Source organism: Vespula vulgaris, chromosome 6 (assembly GCF_905475345.1).
Source record: "Vespula vulgaris chromosome 6, iyVesVulg1.1, whole genome shotgun sequence".
NCBI lineage: Eukaryota > Metazoa > Arthropoda > Insecta > Hymenoptera > Vespidae > Vespula > Vespula vulgaris.
The window spans coordinates 7,405,709-7,423,553 of record NC_066591.1 but is presented as its reverse complement, the minus strand read 5'-3'; the positions used below and the strand labels follow the sequence as shown (position 1 = coordinate 7,423,553).

Below are 17,845 nucleotides of genomic sequence, written 5' to 3'. Positions count from 1 at the left end.
AGCTTAAAATATCCATCATTCAAAAACGTCCATCATTTAAAAAGTGTAATATTATTATATGTAATATTGTAATAGAAGAATTTAGCATATTACAACGATTAATGGCGAAGAATTAGAACTGTTCTTGATTCTAAAATATGGAAGGAAAGCCACAACCTTAATAAACCTGAAAAGAAAAGGCTCTTTTCATAGAGCTCTTTGCAAAGAAAATGATTACTGCCTTTTTGTCGAAATGTCGAGTTTTGACTATGCAAAGTGTGTCGATTCCATTTATAATGCCATACTGTTGTAATATACTAAATTATGATAATACATTTTAAACGACACATAGACATTTTTATGCAGTTACTCTTAATTGTCTCCTATCATATCATCTAATTATATTAACATATAAACTAAGATAATAATTATTAATAATAATTATTATATATCTTAGTTTGTGGATAATCGAAAGAATGGTGCAGCAGATAATAATTTTAACAGATAATCTATTACAAAGTAAAAGTAAACTTCGCATTTTTTATTTTGAAAAATAAAGTCACAAATGGAAATAAAGAATGTAATAAATATGATATTTTGATTTATAATAATATATATTTTTTTGTAATACTTTTATTTGCTGTGTTCTGAAATAGTTAAACTTTCATCTTTAAAATCAGACCTTATTTATTAAAATCGATACGCCTTGATTCATTGCTGCTGCATTCATAGCATAAACCATTATAAAACATGATGAACAGCCTTAACCATTTTTTCCTTTCAATTTTTTTTTCTTTTTGAAACTGCTACTGCTTCGAAAAAAAAAAAAAACGAAAACGATTCGAATCGGATGGCGTTTCAACGATTAATGTATTTTTAGCTCTCGCGAAAGCGGAGAATTTCGTTCGTTCCGGCAAATAAAAAAGTATATAGAAGGATGTAGGGACTTCCATCCGATTTCAATTTTTCGGCAATATTCATTCTGCGAGGGGATTATTCACGTACAACTCGTAACGTGATTCCGAATCTTTTTCCCGTCTGTGAAACATTAGATCGAAATCCATTCCGAGATCGTGAAAAAATAAAACGATCACAAAAAAGTCGTCCCATATGAAATCGATCGTTTTACAGATTTTCAGATTAATCTTTTTTCGTCAGATGAGAAAGTTGAATTGTATTAAAAATTGTATCGTACTCATTGTTAAAATAGAATTTATATAAGTACTCTGGATTAGGATTAGCAATTTATCGATCGATTAATTTAATTAAGATTGAAATTATTTCTAATCGTAATTTTTGACCAATTAGCCAGATTAAAAATGTTCCATCGATCGATGGCGAAGATCGTGTATGATGAGAGGACAACAGAGATGTCTACAAGATGACATTACGATGTGGAGGAATGTCAAAGCGACCAGTCGCGTGACATTTCCCACCCGCAGGATCCGCCTTGTAATAACTTTGGTCGAGCCACGCCGAAGGCATGTCCTTCCAACATATACATATACATGCATCTTATATGTAGATGCATACGTATACGTATCTAGCATCGTGTTTACGGGTACCTAGTTATCTATTCGCTTCATCTACGTGCACATCTATCCGTAAACCCTTCTCTTTATCGTTTATAAGCGATGTATGAGTCGATGTAATGAATCGTTTCTAACATTGAAATCATTTTCATAAATTTGTACGAGATTAAAATTATGAATAAGAGATGTGTGTATATATATATCGTTTCATGGATTTTTCTGTTTTTAGATAATTAATGAATTCGTTGAAATGTTTGAATCGTTTTTATTCATTTAATTACTTGAAAGACCAACATCGATGAAGATTATTATTTCGTTGATAATTAAAAGTATCTAACTTTTTTGCAAAGTAGAATCTATGGTATCATTTTTAACGAGTATCGTTCGTGTAGAAGAGAATTCTGATAGTTTCTAGAAGATTTAAGGTCGTGGCTCGAAGATCGCAAGGAAAATGTGGTCAAGGATGTAACGGAATTACGTCTGAAAAGTATTTTCAGCAAGCCTCGTCGTTGCCGTTCTCTGCTTCTCTTCTCGACCTCTACCCTCCGGAGAAATGATAGATGGCCAGGAACTATGTCGCAAAGCGAGCGAGCTTCGTCTTTTTGTCGAAATAATCTCGCGGTAGAATTTTAGTGGAACGCGATAACGTCTCCGCAACGACCCTGGGATGTTCTAAAGCGATTAATATATTACCAGCTCGTGGACGATATCTTCTTGGTTATTCGGCCATTATTAACGCATTTTGCTGTTAATTTTCTCATTTCGAGAGTCACCGGTGCAAGAAAATCTAAGTTATATAGTTGTCCTTACAGTTAACATATATACTTATATAAACGTAGATATATATCTGAAATGCCATTTAAAATGTGAATCGAAATGCGATTGATTTTATATCATCAAAGTATGTATCATATTTGATCATAATTTATCTTAATCAGAAGTGTTATCGGGTGTAACCGGAGTTACAGAAAACGTGCTTAATGATATTTAGTTAAAATTCAAGAAATGATATGTTTTCTAGAAAGATAAGGAAGACTTGAAATTAGTTCATCCTTTATGAGATCTTACTTACAATTAAATATATTTATAATTCATTTCATTGCTATCACTTTTTCATATTCCTAATCGATTAAAATATTTGGACATCTCTTTCTAAATAACTTACGTTCTATATAATCATTTAAATAAATTTGATATCAAATAAATTATGTATATTTTCTTCGTACTTCCTTCGTAGGCAGATAACAAATACGTAGTTTTGATTTATTTTATTGATTTTACAATTCTCAGGAATATGTATTTATTTTTAAATATCGTTATTTTCTCCTTGAGCAAATTTACAACTATCGAATTTAAAATTGACGATGCCCAAAGATTCCTTCATCAACGTATAATCCTTCAGGATACCATTGAGTTCGTTTTCAAATTCGTGTGAGTTTTCAACCGAGACGGTATACTTATTGACATTTTTCAACGTACCCATCAATTTGTTTTCCAATCTCGCGTCGAGCGTTTTCAGTTTCTCGTAGGAATTCTGTAAATCGCCAATTTTCGTTCTGAGATCAGAGTTTGTCTTTCTGAGGACCGTGAGTTCGTCTTTCAAAGCGATTTTTTCAATCTTTAGGCTATTCACTTCTTGTCTAGCGTCATCCAATCGTATTCCGAGAGTTTGCTTCTCGTCTCTGAGCTTTATCAGTTCGATTTTAAGAGCTTTCAATTCATCGAGAGCACGGCGAAGGTCATTGACGGTTTTGTCTTTATCAGTGATCGCAGCGTGCATGCTATCTCGCAAAATATCAATTTCAGCTTTCAAAGCACCGTTCACGATCTTCATTCTCGAGAGAATGTTAGTCAATGTGTCAAACTTTTCTTTTAAATCCAAACCAGGAGTTAAAGTCTCGTGATTCATCTCGTTTGGCGATACGAGTTGTTGAGAATTTGGCTCGACTTGAGTTTCGCTCTCCTGACTTTTCATACAAACTCTTCGAAATTCCGTTATTTCTAAATGGCTGGGTCGTTTGTCTTTACGAGAACCGTTTTTAATTTGAGCTAATTCGATTTTGATCTTTGTGTTTTCAGTTCTTAAATTAGCCACTTCGCACTTTAAACTTTCGTTCGCTAGTCTCAATTTTTTCGTTTCAATCTTCTTCTTCGGCTTGCTCTTACCCTTGATTTTATCAATCGATCTTTTATGTTCCATCATTTTTTTGTCATTTGTTTCCTCGTTTTCGTACAATCTAGTATTATCTTCATCCTTGAATTCCAAGTTTTGCAGTTGTTCGAGGGACTCGTTCGAACGAGCTTTCACCATTTCGTTCTCCGAACGCAAAGCTTCGTTGCTAACTTGCAGACTTTTCGCATGATTATCAAGTATTCTGTACTCGTTCCTCATTTCGTTGTATTTCTCTTGCAATTCTTCGACTGTTCTCCTCAGCTCGAAAATGTTAGATTTCGCTTCGTCAGATTCGATTCTAGACTTATTCAATTCCATGGAAAGATATTCACATTCGGTTTTCCTTTTATTCAGGTGATCCTTCAACGAGAAGTTTTCTTCGTTGAGTTCCTTCGTACGCGTCATCAAGTGATTCTTTTCCGTCGAGATCATGCGTAGTAGAGCCTCCGTTTCGTTATTTTTCATGGTCAAACCACTTAGATCGTTGCTGAGCGTCAAATTTTCTGTTCGAAGATCTCTGAGCTTCTCGTTGGTCCGCTCAAGGACATTTGCAATCTCGTTCGAGCGTTTTTTCCAATTGTCCGCTTCCTCGTCTAACGATGACTGAATTATTTGGAATGTTGCCACTTGTTCCAAAAGCGAATTATTTTTCTTATTCAATTCGTCGATCATCGATTTAACTGACTTTCGTTCGGCTCCCAGTTCCAAGATTTCATCCTTCAGTTTGTTCTTTTCTTTATCGTAACGATCAACTTTACTTTCTAAAGTTGCATGTTTAGATAACAGTAATTTGTATTCTTCACGAGTCTCTTCCATCATACTCGATCGTTGTCTCAGCATCTCGTTTTCCGAAGTTAAACGTACGACCTCGAGCTCGATCTTTTTACTTTCAGAATTCATCAAATCGAGCTCCTTTTTCAGATCATTTATCGTGTTGTTCGCTTCATTCAATTTGTGTTCTAATTGTTCACGCAAATTTTCTTCCTTCGACGTTTGCATTGACTTTTTCAATTCTTCGTTCAATTGTTTCGATGTTGCTTCCAGATCTCTCTCAAGTTTTAACTTTGAAGCACGGATTGTAGACAATTCCTCGTTCCTTTCCTTCAACAGTTTATTCATTTTCTCGGTTTCCGTGAATAAATTCTTCTTATCGTTCCGTAGATTCTGTAGTAAGTCGATATAATGAACATTTATTTATACGAAGTAACGTATATACGAATAAGGAATCGTTACCTGTAATTGTGTTGTCGAATTATTTAACTCGGCTTTCATTCGTCGCATCTCTTCCAGCCGATTTCTCGAGTTCTTTTCGAATTCGTCGATCTGCTTGCTAAGATTCATACTTTTCTCTTTCGTTTTCTCCAATTCCTTCTTACCCCATTCGAGTTTTTCCTTTAACGCACTCATGATTCCCTCTTTATTCGATAACTCGAGTTTCGACTTGACCAACAATTCTTCCAGTTCTTCGATTCTTTCCAACAATTTCGGATCGTTGCCAGAATAAACGGTACCTTCTAGATCCTTCGATTGAGAATACAATTCGTCGATGAGTTTTCTCAATTCTTCGAGCGTTTTCGGCCGAGACGTTCGTGCGTTATCTTCATTTGGATTTGTATCAAGTTCGCTGATCTTTCCTTTGCATCTCTTCAGTATCTCTTCCAATGCTGTTACTTTCTTCAAGTACTCGAGACAATTGGTACCACCGAGTTTACAGTTAGCCATGGGCTCGATCTTCAAGTTAGCAAGCTCAATGTTCGTTTGTTCGATCATTTTTTCTAATATTTCTACACTTTTAACGTAATCTTTCTTCATTTTCTTCTTCTTCTCGTCTTTACATTTTTCTGACAGAGTTAAAGAATTCTCTAGTTCCTCATGCAACCGTCTTAGGACCAATCTAACTTCGACTATCTTCGTGACGTAACGAAAGCAATCAGGATTGCCAGTAGTTATAAGAGCATGTCGATCGTTTCTCAGTTTGTCCCCCAATTCGTTCATCGTCTTATCGATCTTCTCGATAACTTTGACGTACTTCCAAAAATCGAAACTGTTGTTCCAAGAACTATCCTCGAGATTTTTCTTAAGAGAATCCACGTTCATTTTCAATCGTTGCAAGATATTTTTGAATTCAATGATCCTTTTACGATAATTTTCTGGGTCGCCAGTTTTGATACGTAACATCGCTTTGATTTTATCGATCTCGTAACGCAATTGTCCGTTCTCGCAATTCGATTTGTAGAGATCCTCGCTAGCGTTCACTAATTCCTCTGAGAGATTTGGCACCGTTACAGCAACTCTACCTATGATGTTCTTAAAAATGATCTCCATTGTGCGATCGCCACTTGCAAATTCTCGTAATTTCGATTTCAATTGCCCGATAGTCTCGATATGCTCATTGCCATTCCATCGTTTTTCTTCGGCTTCTCGAACTCGTCTCTTCAATCGTTGAATCTCATTATTGAGGCGCTTTCTCTCATTGGCGAATTTCTCTCTCATCTTAACGATATTGTCTCGCAATTTGCACGCAGTCCCTCGCGTTATATCGCTCTCCGCTTCGGCTAACGCCGTTCTTAAATTACTTATTTTCATCTCGAAGCTATTGCCGTTTTCAGTAGTCATTTTGAATTGCTTCGACGTTCCAGTGAATTTTTCTCTTTTTTTTTTTCCTTTTTACTTTCCTTTCGTCAGTCTCGTGTGATCATCTCGACGAGGTTTTATTAATAATCTTCGAAGATTAAAGCTGGAATGCTTTAATTTTATCTTTTCCCTCTTTGAGAACAACTCTATCTTACTTTCCTTTAATGATTTCTCGTGAGAACGCACAATTTCTATCCTATCTCTCGCGGATTTATTTTATTTATTTGAACTAAAATCGATAGGGTTAAGTGGTACTCGAAGTTAATTACTTTTTAAGTTCTCTTCTTTCCCCTGTTAGATACTTGTATGATTAACGTTCTGGGAGATTAGAGAAACGAGCGATCTCTGTGATATCAGGGATACTTCGCATTTCTTCGATCGTTGACGTCAATTCGTAGCTGGTAAAGTGTTCAAATCGAAATCGGCTAGTTCAGGTGGGAGATTCACTTTCGAACGATGACGCATTGTGAGTCTTCAGCGACACTGTTCTCTCCTACGAGAGAGAATTTATATACGCGTTTTTAACTCTTGACCAGTGATTTTGATATAAACGCACGAAGTTTCGTACGATACGTTAAAACAAAGTTCGATCATCGATCTTATTACATCTCGTTCTATTCCGATAGTCAATGATAATCGATCGATTATTATTATTTGAAATGAAAAATTATTTGACAACGTATTCATTTATATACCTATCACTCACCTACAGGTGTTACACGTCGAAACTATTTTCTTCGTAGTTCGCAATTACTGATAGAATTTAATTGACGATGTATCCCGTTCGATAAGATCTTCGATGTAGTCGGACATGGCTCAAAGTACTCTCGAAGCTCTCGAAAGCAAAGGAACGAGGGTATCGTTTTCCAAGTTACTCGATATCGGATCGCGTTATAAGAGACGATAGTATAACGAGAAATTGCGAGAAGGAGCGTGTTCAATGAAGCGAAGAGAATTTAACGCGAAGTCACTGTGTCGCAAACGTCGATATAATTCTTCGTTCGGAGAAATGAGGAAAGTTACGTTCTCGAGAACTAGAGAGTATGATTTTTCGAGGAATGAAAAGGCACTAGGCGCCTTCGAATCGAAAGCGAGAAACTTTTCAGGCCTTTTTAATTGCGCTACTCACAATCGGATATGATGAAATTTTATTCTTTAAGAATGAGACGTTTCGTCGTTCTTTGCTCGATTTAATTCAAATTTTTAACAAACGTTTTGCATTACTTCTACGTTCTTCGGATGACACATGATATAGGACTTTTGGAAAAAGGTAATTAATAATACAGCGACGATCGAAGAAAAGCACATTAAAAGATTAAACCTTATATACGTTAATATATCTTTAGATTTAATTATACTTAAAATTTTATTATATGGTAGAAAGACAATCGATGATTAATATTTATTTCTGAAACTAGTTATTACGGAAATGAAATCAAATTATTTGGAGAGCTAAATTTGAAATTAGCTATCCAATTTTTATGAGATAATTTCCTTCGTTATTTCTTTTACCGTGAAACTATATTTAAATAAAACTATGATTAAATCGTATTTAAAAAAATCTATGAATATGGAAAATTGGCGATATCTCTTATATCTAGATTAATCTATCGAGGTTATCGATGCATCGATATCGTTAATCGATAATAAAAGGATAACGTATTTGGCTGACGTCGAGGGATCTCTAGGATTTCATGTTAAGTTTCTATCGAAAAAATTACTCATGCTGACATAGTTTCGCAGCGACGAGTGCTAGGCTTTCTCGATGATAACTTAAAATTCTCGTGCAACTCACTCGCATCGGTGATTCGACGGCAGTGAGAGCAATAAAAAATATCGGAAGTGTGAGGGCGTAACCTAAAAAATTTCTTTCCTTTTTTATTTTAATTCCTTTTTTAATCTTTTTCCTTTCTTTTCTTTTTTCGATTAAAACAGAATGGCGAACCTCGGCATTTGTCCGTGTGGATGCGACATACAATCATCTCATATTTCCTTACATTCACCGAGCGAGCCATGCTGTTGTTGCAGCTATGATCCTTTCAGTGATAATTCGAAGGAGTCGGAGATCCGGGATCTTTCGTTTGCCTTAAAAAAGCTTGCAGTGATGCGCTGCCAAACGAAGAAATGGCGGATGGAGAGACTTCAGCTTGAAAGCGAAACTAGGTCTCTGAAACAAGCCCTACAATCATTCGGTACCATCATATCTTGAGTGCTGCGTTGAACAAAGATATATATACATATTTTTTGTTTTCCAAATATTTCTATTTTTATCTTAATTTTTTTTAGGGACACTCGACTCTCTCTCTCTCTCTCTCTCTCTCTCTCTCTCACTCTCTATATTTACGTCTTCTTCAATTTTAGCCTGTTTCGTACGCGATTATTCTTTTTTTCTTTACGGAATAATTAGAGAAACGTTTGATTTGGTCGAAGTAATTTCTCAACGCTTTGCAGGCGTTGACACGAATGTCGCGTTAAAACCCGATCCTCTGATTGTGCATTATCGCCAAGAGACCGAAAGACTACAAAATGCAAATGAAGAGCTTAAGGAAAAGCTGAAGAATCTCGATGAGAGTCTTGCCGAACGTGAATGTTGGGAAGATCCTGAAGAGGAAGTTATATATGTCAGGGAGAAGATGAAAACGTTAAAAGAGCGTTTCGTTGCTGAAAAGAAACAGTAATTTATTGTTAATTATGCTAATTATCTAGCATTAGGCTAAAAAACTATCGAGTCACTGCTAATTATCGCTGTCAATTAAATTTTATATAGTAATGAACATTTACGTATATTATCTATACATATATACACAGATATGTACTTATATATATATTATTATCGTTATAATGATTATGTATCATATAGTGTCGAAGAATCAGACGTGGAAATATGTGTTCTAAAATAAATTTCGTTGTAGATTTAGAGAAAAAATAAGCGAACTGAGATTGAAATTGGCTGAAGCGGAAGATGATACTTCTTGCGCAGCTTTGAATCGTCTCAGAGCGAAATTACGAGAATTGATGAAGAATGGTGAAGAGGCGGACCGGCAGGTCGCGGATGTCGTCGAAAGGTCTATGGATACGATGGTTGATCTTTCGAAAGGTTGCGAGGAATTGAAGTTGGATAACGAACGACTTCACCGTTTATTGGAAGATCTCGGTATGAGTCCAGAGGAGATCGATGAATTGAAGAAGCTTGCCGATGATCCTGTAATCTACAAAAGTAAAAATTTCTATTGATTTTTCATTCTTCTCGACGAATCAATTTTATCGAGCTTCCGTTCGTTTATTTTCCTTTTTTCTTTCGAGTAAAGAAAAATGTTATTTTTTCTGGCTTAACACCGTTTTGATTCTGTATCTGATTTATCGATAAGAGATTGTGTTAAGTAGCTTAAAAGAAACGATAACGATAAGTCGATGACGATGAGTTTCGACGATGATGTAGAAACGATTGAAGAGTCACCCCAGAACAAGTTGCTGAATCTAGAAAAAAAACTGAAAGATTGCGAGGAAGCTATGAAAGCTATGAGGGAGCAGCTAGACGAAAAGAGTACCACCCTTGAGTCTTTAACGAAAGAGTTAGACCAAGAGAGGAGATCCTCTATCACTCTTGCATCGGATCTCGATAAGGTTACTGTAAGCTACAAGACTCTGATGGAAGAAGTAATTGCGGTAAAGACAGAACTTCAAAGAAAAGACGAAAAAGTAAGATTTTGTTATCTCTCAGTCGTTTAATTAGACCTCCGATTATTCATTATTAATTTCCCGATTTAGTCTTAGTTTTTTTCTTTTTCTTTTTACTTCTTAAGTTCTTCTTCGCTTGTATATTTTACGAGATTGATTATAATCAATTTTATGTCATTTCTTCAGATAACCAGTCTCATTCATGAACTTCGACAATCGATGATTGATATAAACGGTACGAATGACAATAATGAATTTTTTGTTGTGGACAAGGATTTCTCATTATCGTGATGAGTTTTATCTCGTTTCATTCTTGCAGATCTCAGTAAGTTGCAGAGAGAAATAGACGAAGTTAAGCCTCAACTGTACAGTATCGAAATTGAGAGAGATGAACTTTTAGACGAATTAGTGAAAACGCGTGAGGTTGTTTCAGAACGAAATGACGAGATTATCAAAATCCTCGAATCGAAGGCAAAATCAGAGAAGGATTATGCTGCGAAATTGGCTGATATGCAGGAAAAAATGGATTCAAAATTGTCGGAGGAAACGAGCCTGAAGAAAGATATCTCTGATTTTGAGAATGAAATCGTACGACTTCGAAGCGTGGCACTAGATGCAGAAGAGCAACGGGCACTTAACGAAGAGTGTTTGAAGAAAATGAAAGATTTGGAAAACGAATTGACTTCTTTAAAAAATATTTTAAAGAATCTAAACGATGAAAAAGATAATTTAATTTCAGAGTTAAACACTATGAAGCTCGAAGGGGACGAGTTGAAGAAGCTGCTTGCCGATGAAGAAAAATTGAAAAATGATCTTAGTAATAAACTCGATTCAATGGAAATAGAAATGGAAAAGTTACGTAACGAAAATTTAAATCTCGCCAATCAATTGGAAGAATTACGTAGGGAGAAAGAGAGGCATGAGAAGGCTGAGGAAGAAATTAAACATTTTGAAAGTGAACTTGATTCAGCGAGGACTCAGAAGGAGAAGACTGAAAACGAAAAGGCAACATTAGCCGAGGAACTCGCGAAACTCGGCGAAAAGAACGATAAATTAATGGCAGAAAACGAGTCACTCAGGAGAAAAATAGAAGAGGTCGATGGCTCACTCGAGGCGTTGAATAAATGTAAAGAGGAAAATAATAGTTTGAGAGGTAGGATAAACGAGTTGGAGTCTATAAATAATGCATCGAAGGAAGAGAGTGAACGAGCAAAGGCGGATGCTGAGAGGATAAAGAACGAGAGTATAGCGATGAAGGACGCTCTTGATAAAATGATAGAGGAGTTGGATAAACTTAAAGATGAAAATGAACGGTTGAAAATGCAAAACGAGGAGAAAAGTCAGTTTAAGCCCGAACTAGAAAATTTGAGGTCTGCTAGTGAGACTCTCAGAAAAGAATCAGAAACGTTAAAGGCAAAGTTAGACGAAACATTGGATGAGTTAAACGCTGAGAAATCGGCAAGAAGTAACACTGAGACGGAATTGATGGCTCTGAAGAACGAGTTAAAGAATTTGCTCGCTAAGATTGACGAATTGAAACGAGAAAACGAAGATCTCAAAGAAGAAAAGGGAGAGCTGAAGAAGACGCTGTTGAAGTTTGATGATGATTTGTCAAAAGTGAAGAACGCCAATTGGGATTTGAGTAAAGAAAACGAAACATTGAATAATCGAATAACCGATCTGGAGGCAAAAATTACTAAATTAGAGGAAGAAGTTGATCACTGGGAAACGGAGAATGCTAAAATCAATTTAAATGTTGATAAGTTGAAGGAGAACTTGGAGAAAACGACGAAAGATTCGGTCGAATGTCAGGTAATGATTTTCTTCGTTCCATTACTTTATGCCGAAAACAAAAAATGTGCATATATGCATCTTGGTCGTGTTTTAGGTATCTAAGAAATTATTGGAACAACAAGTGTTTCAATTGGAGGAGGAAAATTCGAAACTTCAGAAATACAATGAAGACATACTGTCCCAACTGGATCATCTGAAGAAGTCTCATGGAGTCGACAAGTCATCGATAGAAGAGTGCTTAAAGGATCTCAGTAACATAAGGGAGGAGAATATCAGTCTGAAGGATGAGCTAACAGCATTGAAGGCCGAATTATCGAAACTTAGAAACGAGAACAAAGATCTGAAAACTTCGCTCGAAGATACTTTGAAACGGTTGACGTCGGCCGATGCTGAAATAGAACAGCAAAAGGCTGAGATCTCAACACTGAGAACTGAGAATACTTCGATGAAAGGGGAAGTTGCGGGATTGAAGGCCGAAAAGGAGAAATTCTCGGTAGAAGCAGCCAAGTTAGAAGCGGATTTGGCGAGGTTGCAAAACGAGAACGACAACATAAAGGCCAACCAACAGAAGCTAGAGGTAGATTACGGTAAAGTTCGAGGTCAGGAAGATGGGCAAAAGATCGAGATCGATAAACTGAAGTCTCAGTTAGCCGAGGAAAGATCGAACATCGATAAACTGAAAGCAGACTTATCTTCTTGTCAGAAAGAAAACGATGAAATAAAGGCGGAGTTGAAAAGAATAAAAGAAGAGAAGGAAAAGTTAAAAGATCAATTAGAATCAGGTAAACAAATTTTATTAGACACGACAAGTAAATCGCAGACTGTAGAAGACAAAATATCTGAGATGGAAAAAGAGAAAGTCAGTCTCCTCGAAGAGTTGAAAGATCTAAGGCCGCAGATCAATAAACTCGAAGGACAATTGGATGACGAAAAAAATGCTAAGGAAACTGCAATAAAAGATGCTCTCGCTTGCAAGGAAGAATTGGCTGCATTAAAAGAGGAATTGGCGAAACTGCGCGCCGAAACGGGAAAATTGCAAGCTGAAGCGGACACATTGAAAACCCATGCAATCGATGAGAGTAAGCTAAGAGAGGAAACTGCAATAAAAGATTCTCTCGCTTGCAAGGAAGAATTGGCTGCATTAAAAGAGGAATTGGCAAGAGTGCGTGCCGAAGCGGGAAAATTGCAAGCTGAAGCGGACACATTGAGACCCGATGCAATCGATGAGAGTAAGCTGAGAGAGGAAACTGCAATAAAAGATTCTCTCGCTTGCAAGGAAGAATTGGTTGCATTGAAAGAGGAATTGACCAAACTACGTGCCGAAATGGAAAAATTGCAAGCTGAAGGGGTCACATTGAAAACCCCTGAAGACGATATAAGTAAGCTGCTCAAAAATAAAATTAAAAAAGAAGAAGAGTTGGAATCGGACAATGAGAAATTGAAGAAAGATCTTGCAGAGAGTAACAAAATGAAGGATGATGCGTTGAAGGAAATAGAAACTCAACGAGGTCTCATTGCTGAGTTGGAGAAAAAATTAGACCAATGTGAAAAAGAGACGGAAAAATTAAAATTGGAGAATGACAGTTTGAAGAATGATATTAGTAAGGCACGTGATAATCTCAAAGCATTGGACACGGATTATCGTCAATTGAGGACAAAGATGACGGATGATTTAGGTCTTTCAGAAAAAGAGATAGATCGATTACTATCGAAGTCGAAGCTTGAGTTAGGTACTATGAAGAATGGCCAGCTCTTACCTAAACCAAGTTTATTACTAAAGTTATTTAAAGTTCTCCTCTTTCTCTCTCTCTCTCTCTCTCTCCCTCTTTCTCTCTCTGTCTTTTTTGTGAGAATTAAGTAAAGTAATAGCATCGATATTATTTCATTTCATTGTTTCGTTTAATAGAAGACAAACCGATGATTCTGGATGATGGTGATCTTATAGTTCCGATCAAAGCGTTGAAGGAAAAAATAGAACAACAGAACAATGGTAAGAGGCGTTCAAAGTTCAAATAGATATTTTCCTAGTATGTAAGAATTTTAACGAGCCGAACGATAATGATCACGAAGTATTCGAAACTTTTAATTGGCGACGAGTTTGATGCTTCTGAATAAGTCTGTGGCTTTACGAAGTTAGAAACGACAGATGCACAAATACAACTTTCAGGAAATAATGTCGATCTGTAGCAGTTTTCGAGAGAATGTTCTAAAGTCACGATTTCGAGTTCGAATTTCAATTACTGTAATTGAATCAAATTTAATTTCAACTTAAATAGCAATTTCATATTCTTAATTGATGGTAAAGTTACTTAAGTATTTTCCATATCTATTTTTCTCTTGGGAATCAAAGGAAAAATATAAATTCATTAAAAATGTTTCAAAATTCATTGTTTTCTTAAAGAACAAGGAACGATTTACCGATAAAAATCGATAATAAAATCAATTTCTTATTCTTACAAATCGACTTATTTGAATAGGTGTAAATCGTTTGAGGGATTACGTTACGTTTTTAAGTGGAAAAGTGAAAGAAAAGCCGAAAATGATTTCGGATTTAGAAGAGGACGATGATTTTGCTCGAAGTTTAATTCCACCTTTCGATGGGTTACTTCCGATTTCCTATGAACTGTGCAATAATATTTACCGTGCCGAAATCGAGATACAGGAATTGGATGATCTACGAAAACCTACGATAGAGGATGAAGTTTTGAAACTGGTTAGTGAAATGTCGATGAATATAATTTATCATTTTTCTTTCTGTCATAATCATTCTCTCAAAAGATCAAACTTAAATGTTTACCGCTATTTCGTAACGAAAGTTTGATATTGTAGAAGAAATCTCCAAATTATCTGCAGTTATTATTTTCTTGCTCGTGTTTGCAAGAGTTTTAGTTTTTTAAGCAAATACATTATTAAAGATTCCAATATCAAATCTTTTAATGTATGTATTGTAATGTTTATTTTTGCTTCTGACCTCGAGATAGAAAAAAGAAAAAAAATTTCATCATGCATTGGGGAATTCGATATATATATATATATATATATATATATATATATAAATATTTTATGTTGTAAATCAGTCATTTTGATAGCCTTTAATTTTCTACCAGTAGGTAGCGCGTTTGCATATCCATTCTTATAGCACGGCATCAGAAGCTTTGTTTACGAAATGACGTTTAACGTTACCAGGCGCAGAACACAAATCGTGTAATTACAGTTATTAATTAGTTCGTGCAGATCCAAGCGCTTGGCACTCTCTGACGCTGATGTGTCGCCATCAAGCCGTAATAATAACGTGCAGTTGAGAAATATCTATTATTACGCGATATATATCGTTCTTTACTGTAAATTTTTGTATTTCTGTTTTTTTTTTAATGTTGCCAAATGGAAACTTATTACAATAATCGTTTAGAGATTTTTGGAAGACGAAGTTCCCGAAGACGCGAAGAAGCCACCGGTTGATGTCGATGATTGGTTAAAAGTTAGTATACGTATTAGAAATAAGATTAAAGTAATAATTATCGAATATTTAACTCTCTATAATCTGTGTGTGTATATGCGTGTGTGATATATCTTAATATTTGAAATTTTATTTCATTTTATCGCCACAAATTTAATTGTTGTGCCATATCTAAAGTATATAATGTTTTTGAAGTAGAAATTATAGTATAGTTTATTATATTAATATCAGTAATATCATAATTTATACATTGTATAATTTTTTTTTTAAATATGGAAAACAATTGGGTTATAGAGAGTTAACGTAATAACATATAGAAATGAAAAGTATGTAATCATACATCATACTTTTTATACGGATTATATTAAATGTAAATTACGTATTCTTTAAATGTAAATTTGAATTAATTAAAAGTCGATAGAGAAGTGTAAGTATAAGTAAAAATGTAATTTCTTTTCAGTCATTGACATTAACAGAAATGGCAGATCTTCACGATAAAATTTGTTTACTAACGTCGAGTATAGTTCGTGACGATCAAGATGCACCAAGCTGCAGTACAACTTTTACTGGACAAAGTCCTTCTCAAGAAAATTATGATGTTTTGAACAAAAGAATTGCAGCACTGCAGAGGCAAATAACCGAGAAACAAATGGAGGCGTCTTGGAAGCTGCAGGAATTGAAGAAGGCTCTTCGTCTCGAACAAGTGAATCTTATACGAATATCCGACGAAATGAATTTAGAGAGAAAACGAAATCTGGCTCTACAACTCACTATGGATGATGGCATCCTAACTTCGAACGAGTTTTCGAATTAGAACATATTTATGTTCAGTGTATTGTTGTTACTGTTTGTGCCGTTGTAATTACCGGTATAATTTCGATTAAATAAATGTCATGACTCTTCCGAAATGATTACATTGACGTATATAATATAACTTTATCAAAATAATTTTCTATCTGTTTTTTTTTTAAATTTATTTTTTTTATATTTAAAAATAAAATTAAAAAGACAGAAAGAGAGAGAGAGAGAGAGAGAGAGAGAGAGAGAGAGAGAGAGAGAGAGAGAGAGAGAGAGAGAGAGAGAGAGAGTGAAAGAATAATACCTAATAATCTATTCTTTTATAACAAGATTAATTATTTTTAAATACAATTAAAATATTTTAAATAAAACATATATTAAAACTTTTCCGTTTGGAATAATACGTAGAGTGTATTTGAATTGAAGATAAAATGTCTATTTTCAAAAAAACAATTTTTCTCTCTTCCTCCTTTTTCATCAAGTAGTTTCGCAAAGATTACGAAAAACCTATCATGAAAGTCCGATTTAGTGCTTCATGCGATTGTGGCTTTCGATTTCGGAAGAGGAGGTTGCGAGAGATTCGATCGCGATTAATTCAATTGCATTGGACTTTGGTGGCTGGGTGTGGACGGAAACGAGACTGGATACAAGAGTAGTAGTAGGCACGTCGACGATGCTTTCGTAGTGCGTTGTTCTGCACAATTGGAAGCCGACCGACAAAGAGTAAACATATAATCGAAATACACCAATGGATCAAATGTTAAATGTATTGTTGTTGGGATTCGTTTAACTGATGTTTCAATCGATCTCAAATGGAAACAGTCTTTATGAAATTTACTTGATGATTTTCGATCACGAACATGAATCTTATTATTACTTTATTTCCATTTTCAACTCGTTATTCATTAATACTAATCTCTGATATGATAAAGAAAAAATATATATGTAAATATAGTTTTCTTTTAGATACGACAAATACGATTTCAACATTAACATATATTAGATGTACCAAAAAGTTCTATCCATTTGCAGTGCACGATTATTTCTGAAACTAATAATTTTTGTATTTTTTAAACATTACACACCACTTTTTACGAACATTGATGAATATAACATTGCTTTTTTTTCTATATTCACAGTTTCATAAATGATCTGTTTTATTTCCGCAATAGTTTCTTTTTGGTCGTGTAAAAGAAAAAAGCATACAGCGGTGTAGATGCGTTCTATCGGATTCCATTTTTTATAATATAAATAATAATATAATAATTTTAATAATAATATAAGTTAAAATAACAAAAAGAATAATAAATAATACATATATAATTTGTCATAACATAAAAAAAGATTACTTGAGACAAATTCTTAGATTAGATAAAATCATTTTTTAAATCTACAAAATTCCGTACAAAAAGAAAACTATCAGTTTGCAGTAATTTCTACTTATTTGCAATCCGATGAACTTTTGCAAGTATCTAATACCAAGTTGATCCCTTTCTTCGACGTTTCTATTAGCTGTAAAAGAACACACTGGGATATCGAACGGGATGGCTGTAGTTATAACAAACTCCAATGTCGTCTTTTCATAACATTATCTTAACTTAGCTCTTTATTTCTCTCTCTCTCTCTCTCTCTCTCTCTCTCTCTCTCTCTCTTTCTCTCTCTTACCTTTCTCTCCCTCTTTCGAAGTTACAATACTAACTTGGTGCACTCCTAGTTACGTCGCTCGTTCCCGGCTCGCTCGTGCGAGCTTTTGTAAGCGGCGAAAGCCGGATAGTCGAGGGTAATGAAAACAGGTCACGT

The 17,845-nt window shown here is 35.0% G+C and overlaps 2 protein-coding genes across 2 annotated transcripts; one reads left to right on the top strand and one right to left on the bottom strand.

Moving 5' to 3' along the window:
• Positions 1 to 2,817: 2,817 nt before the first annotated feature.
• On the bottom strand, positions 2,818 to 6,300 carry LOC127064797 (repetitive organellar protein-like). Its single transcript, XM_050996353.1, has 2 exons — positions 4,918 to 6,300; positions 2,818 to 4,848 (listed from the first exon to the last, which is right to left on the bottom strand). Exons 1-2 carry the CDS (start codon positions 6,298 to 6,300, stop codon positions 2,818 to 2,820), a joined length of 3,414 nt encoding a protein of 1,137 aa, XP_050852310.1.
• A 1,954-nt stretch (positions 6,301 to 8,254) lies between these two features.
• Positions 8,255 to 16,159, top strand: LOC127064796 (uncharacterized). Its single transcript, XM_050996352.1, has 12 exons — positions 8,255 to 8,510; positions 8,770 to 8,992; positions 9,231 to 9,522; positions 9,703 to 10,017; positions 10,183 to 10,231; positions 10,316 to 10,642; positions 10,721 to 11,808; positions 11,885 to 13,520; positions 13,697 to 13,780; positions 14,268 to 14,503; positions 15,200 to 15,268; positions 15,708 to 16,159. The coding sequence occupies exons 1-12, from the start codon at positions 8,255 to 8,257 to the stop codon at positions 16,059 to 16,061; spliced, it is 4,929 nt and encodes a 1,642-aa protein (XP_050852309.1). The 3' UTR covers positions 16,062 to 16,159.
• The last annotated feature ends 1,686 nt before the right edge of the window (positions 16,160 to 17,845 follow it).

Coding starts and splice junctions, on each gene's coding strand:
- LOC127064796 (XM_050996352.1), top strand. CDS start 8,255: ATGGCGAACCTCGGCATTTGTCCGTGTGGATGCGACATACAATCATCT. Junction 8,993..9,230: donor TTCGTTGCTGAAAAGAAACA/GTAATTTATTGT, acceptor ATTTCGTTGTAG/ATTTAGAGAAAAAATAAGCG. Junction 11,809..11,884: donor AAGATTCGGTCGAATGTCAG/GTAATGATTTTC, acceptor GTCGTGTTTTAG/GTATCTAAGAAATTATTGGA.
- LOC127064797 (XM_050996353.1), bottom strand. CDS start 6,300: ATGACTACTGAAAACGGCAATAGCTTCGAGATGAAAATAAGTAATTTA. Junction 4,849..4,917: donor ATTCGACAACACAATTACAG/GTAACGATTCCT, acceptor GACTTACTACAG/AATCTACGGAACGATAAGAA.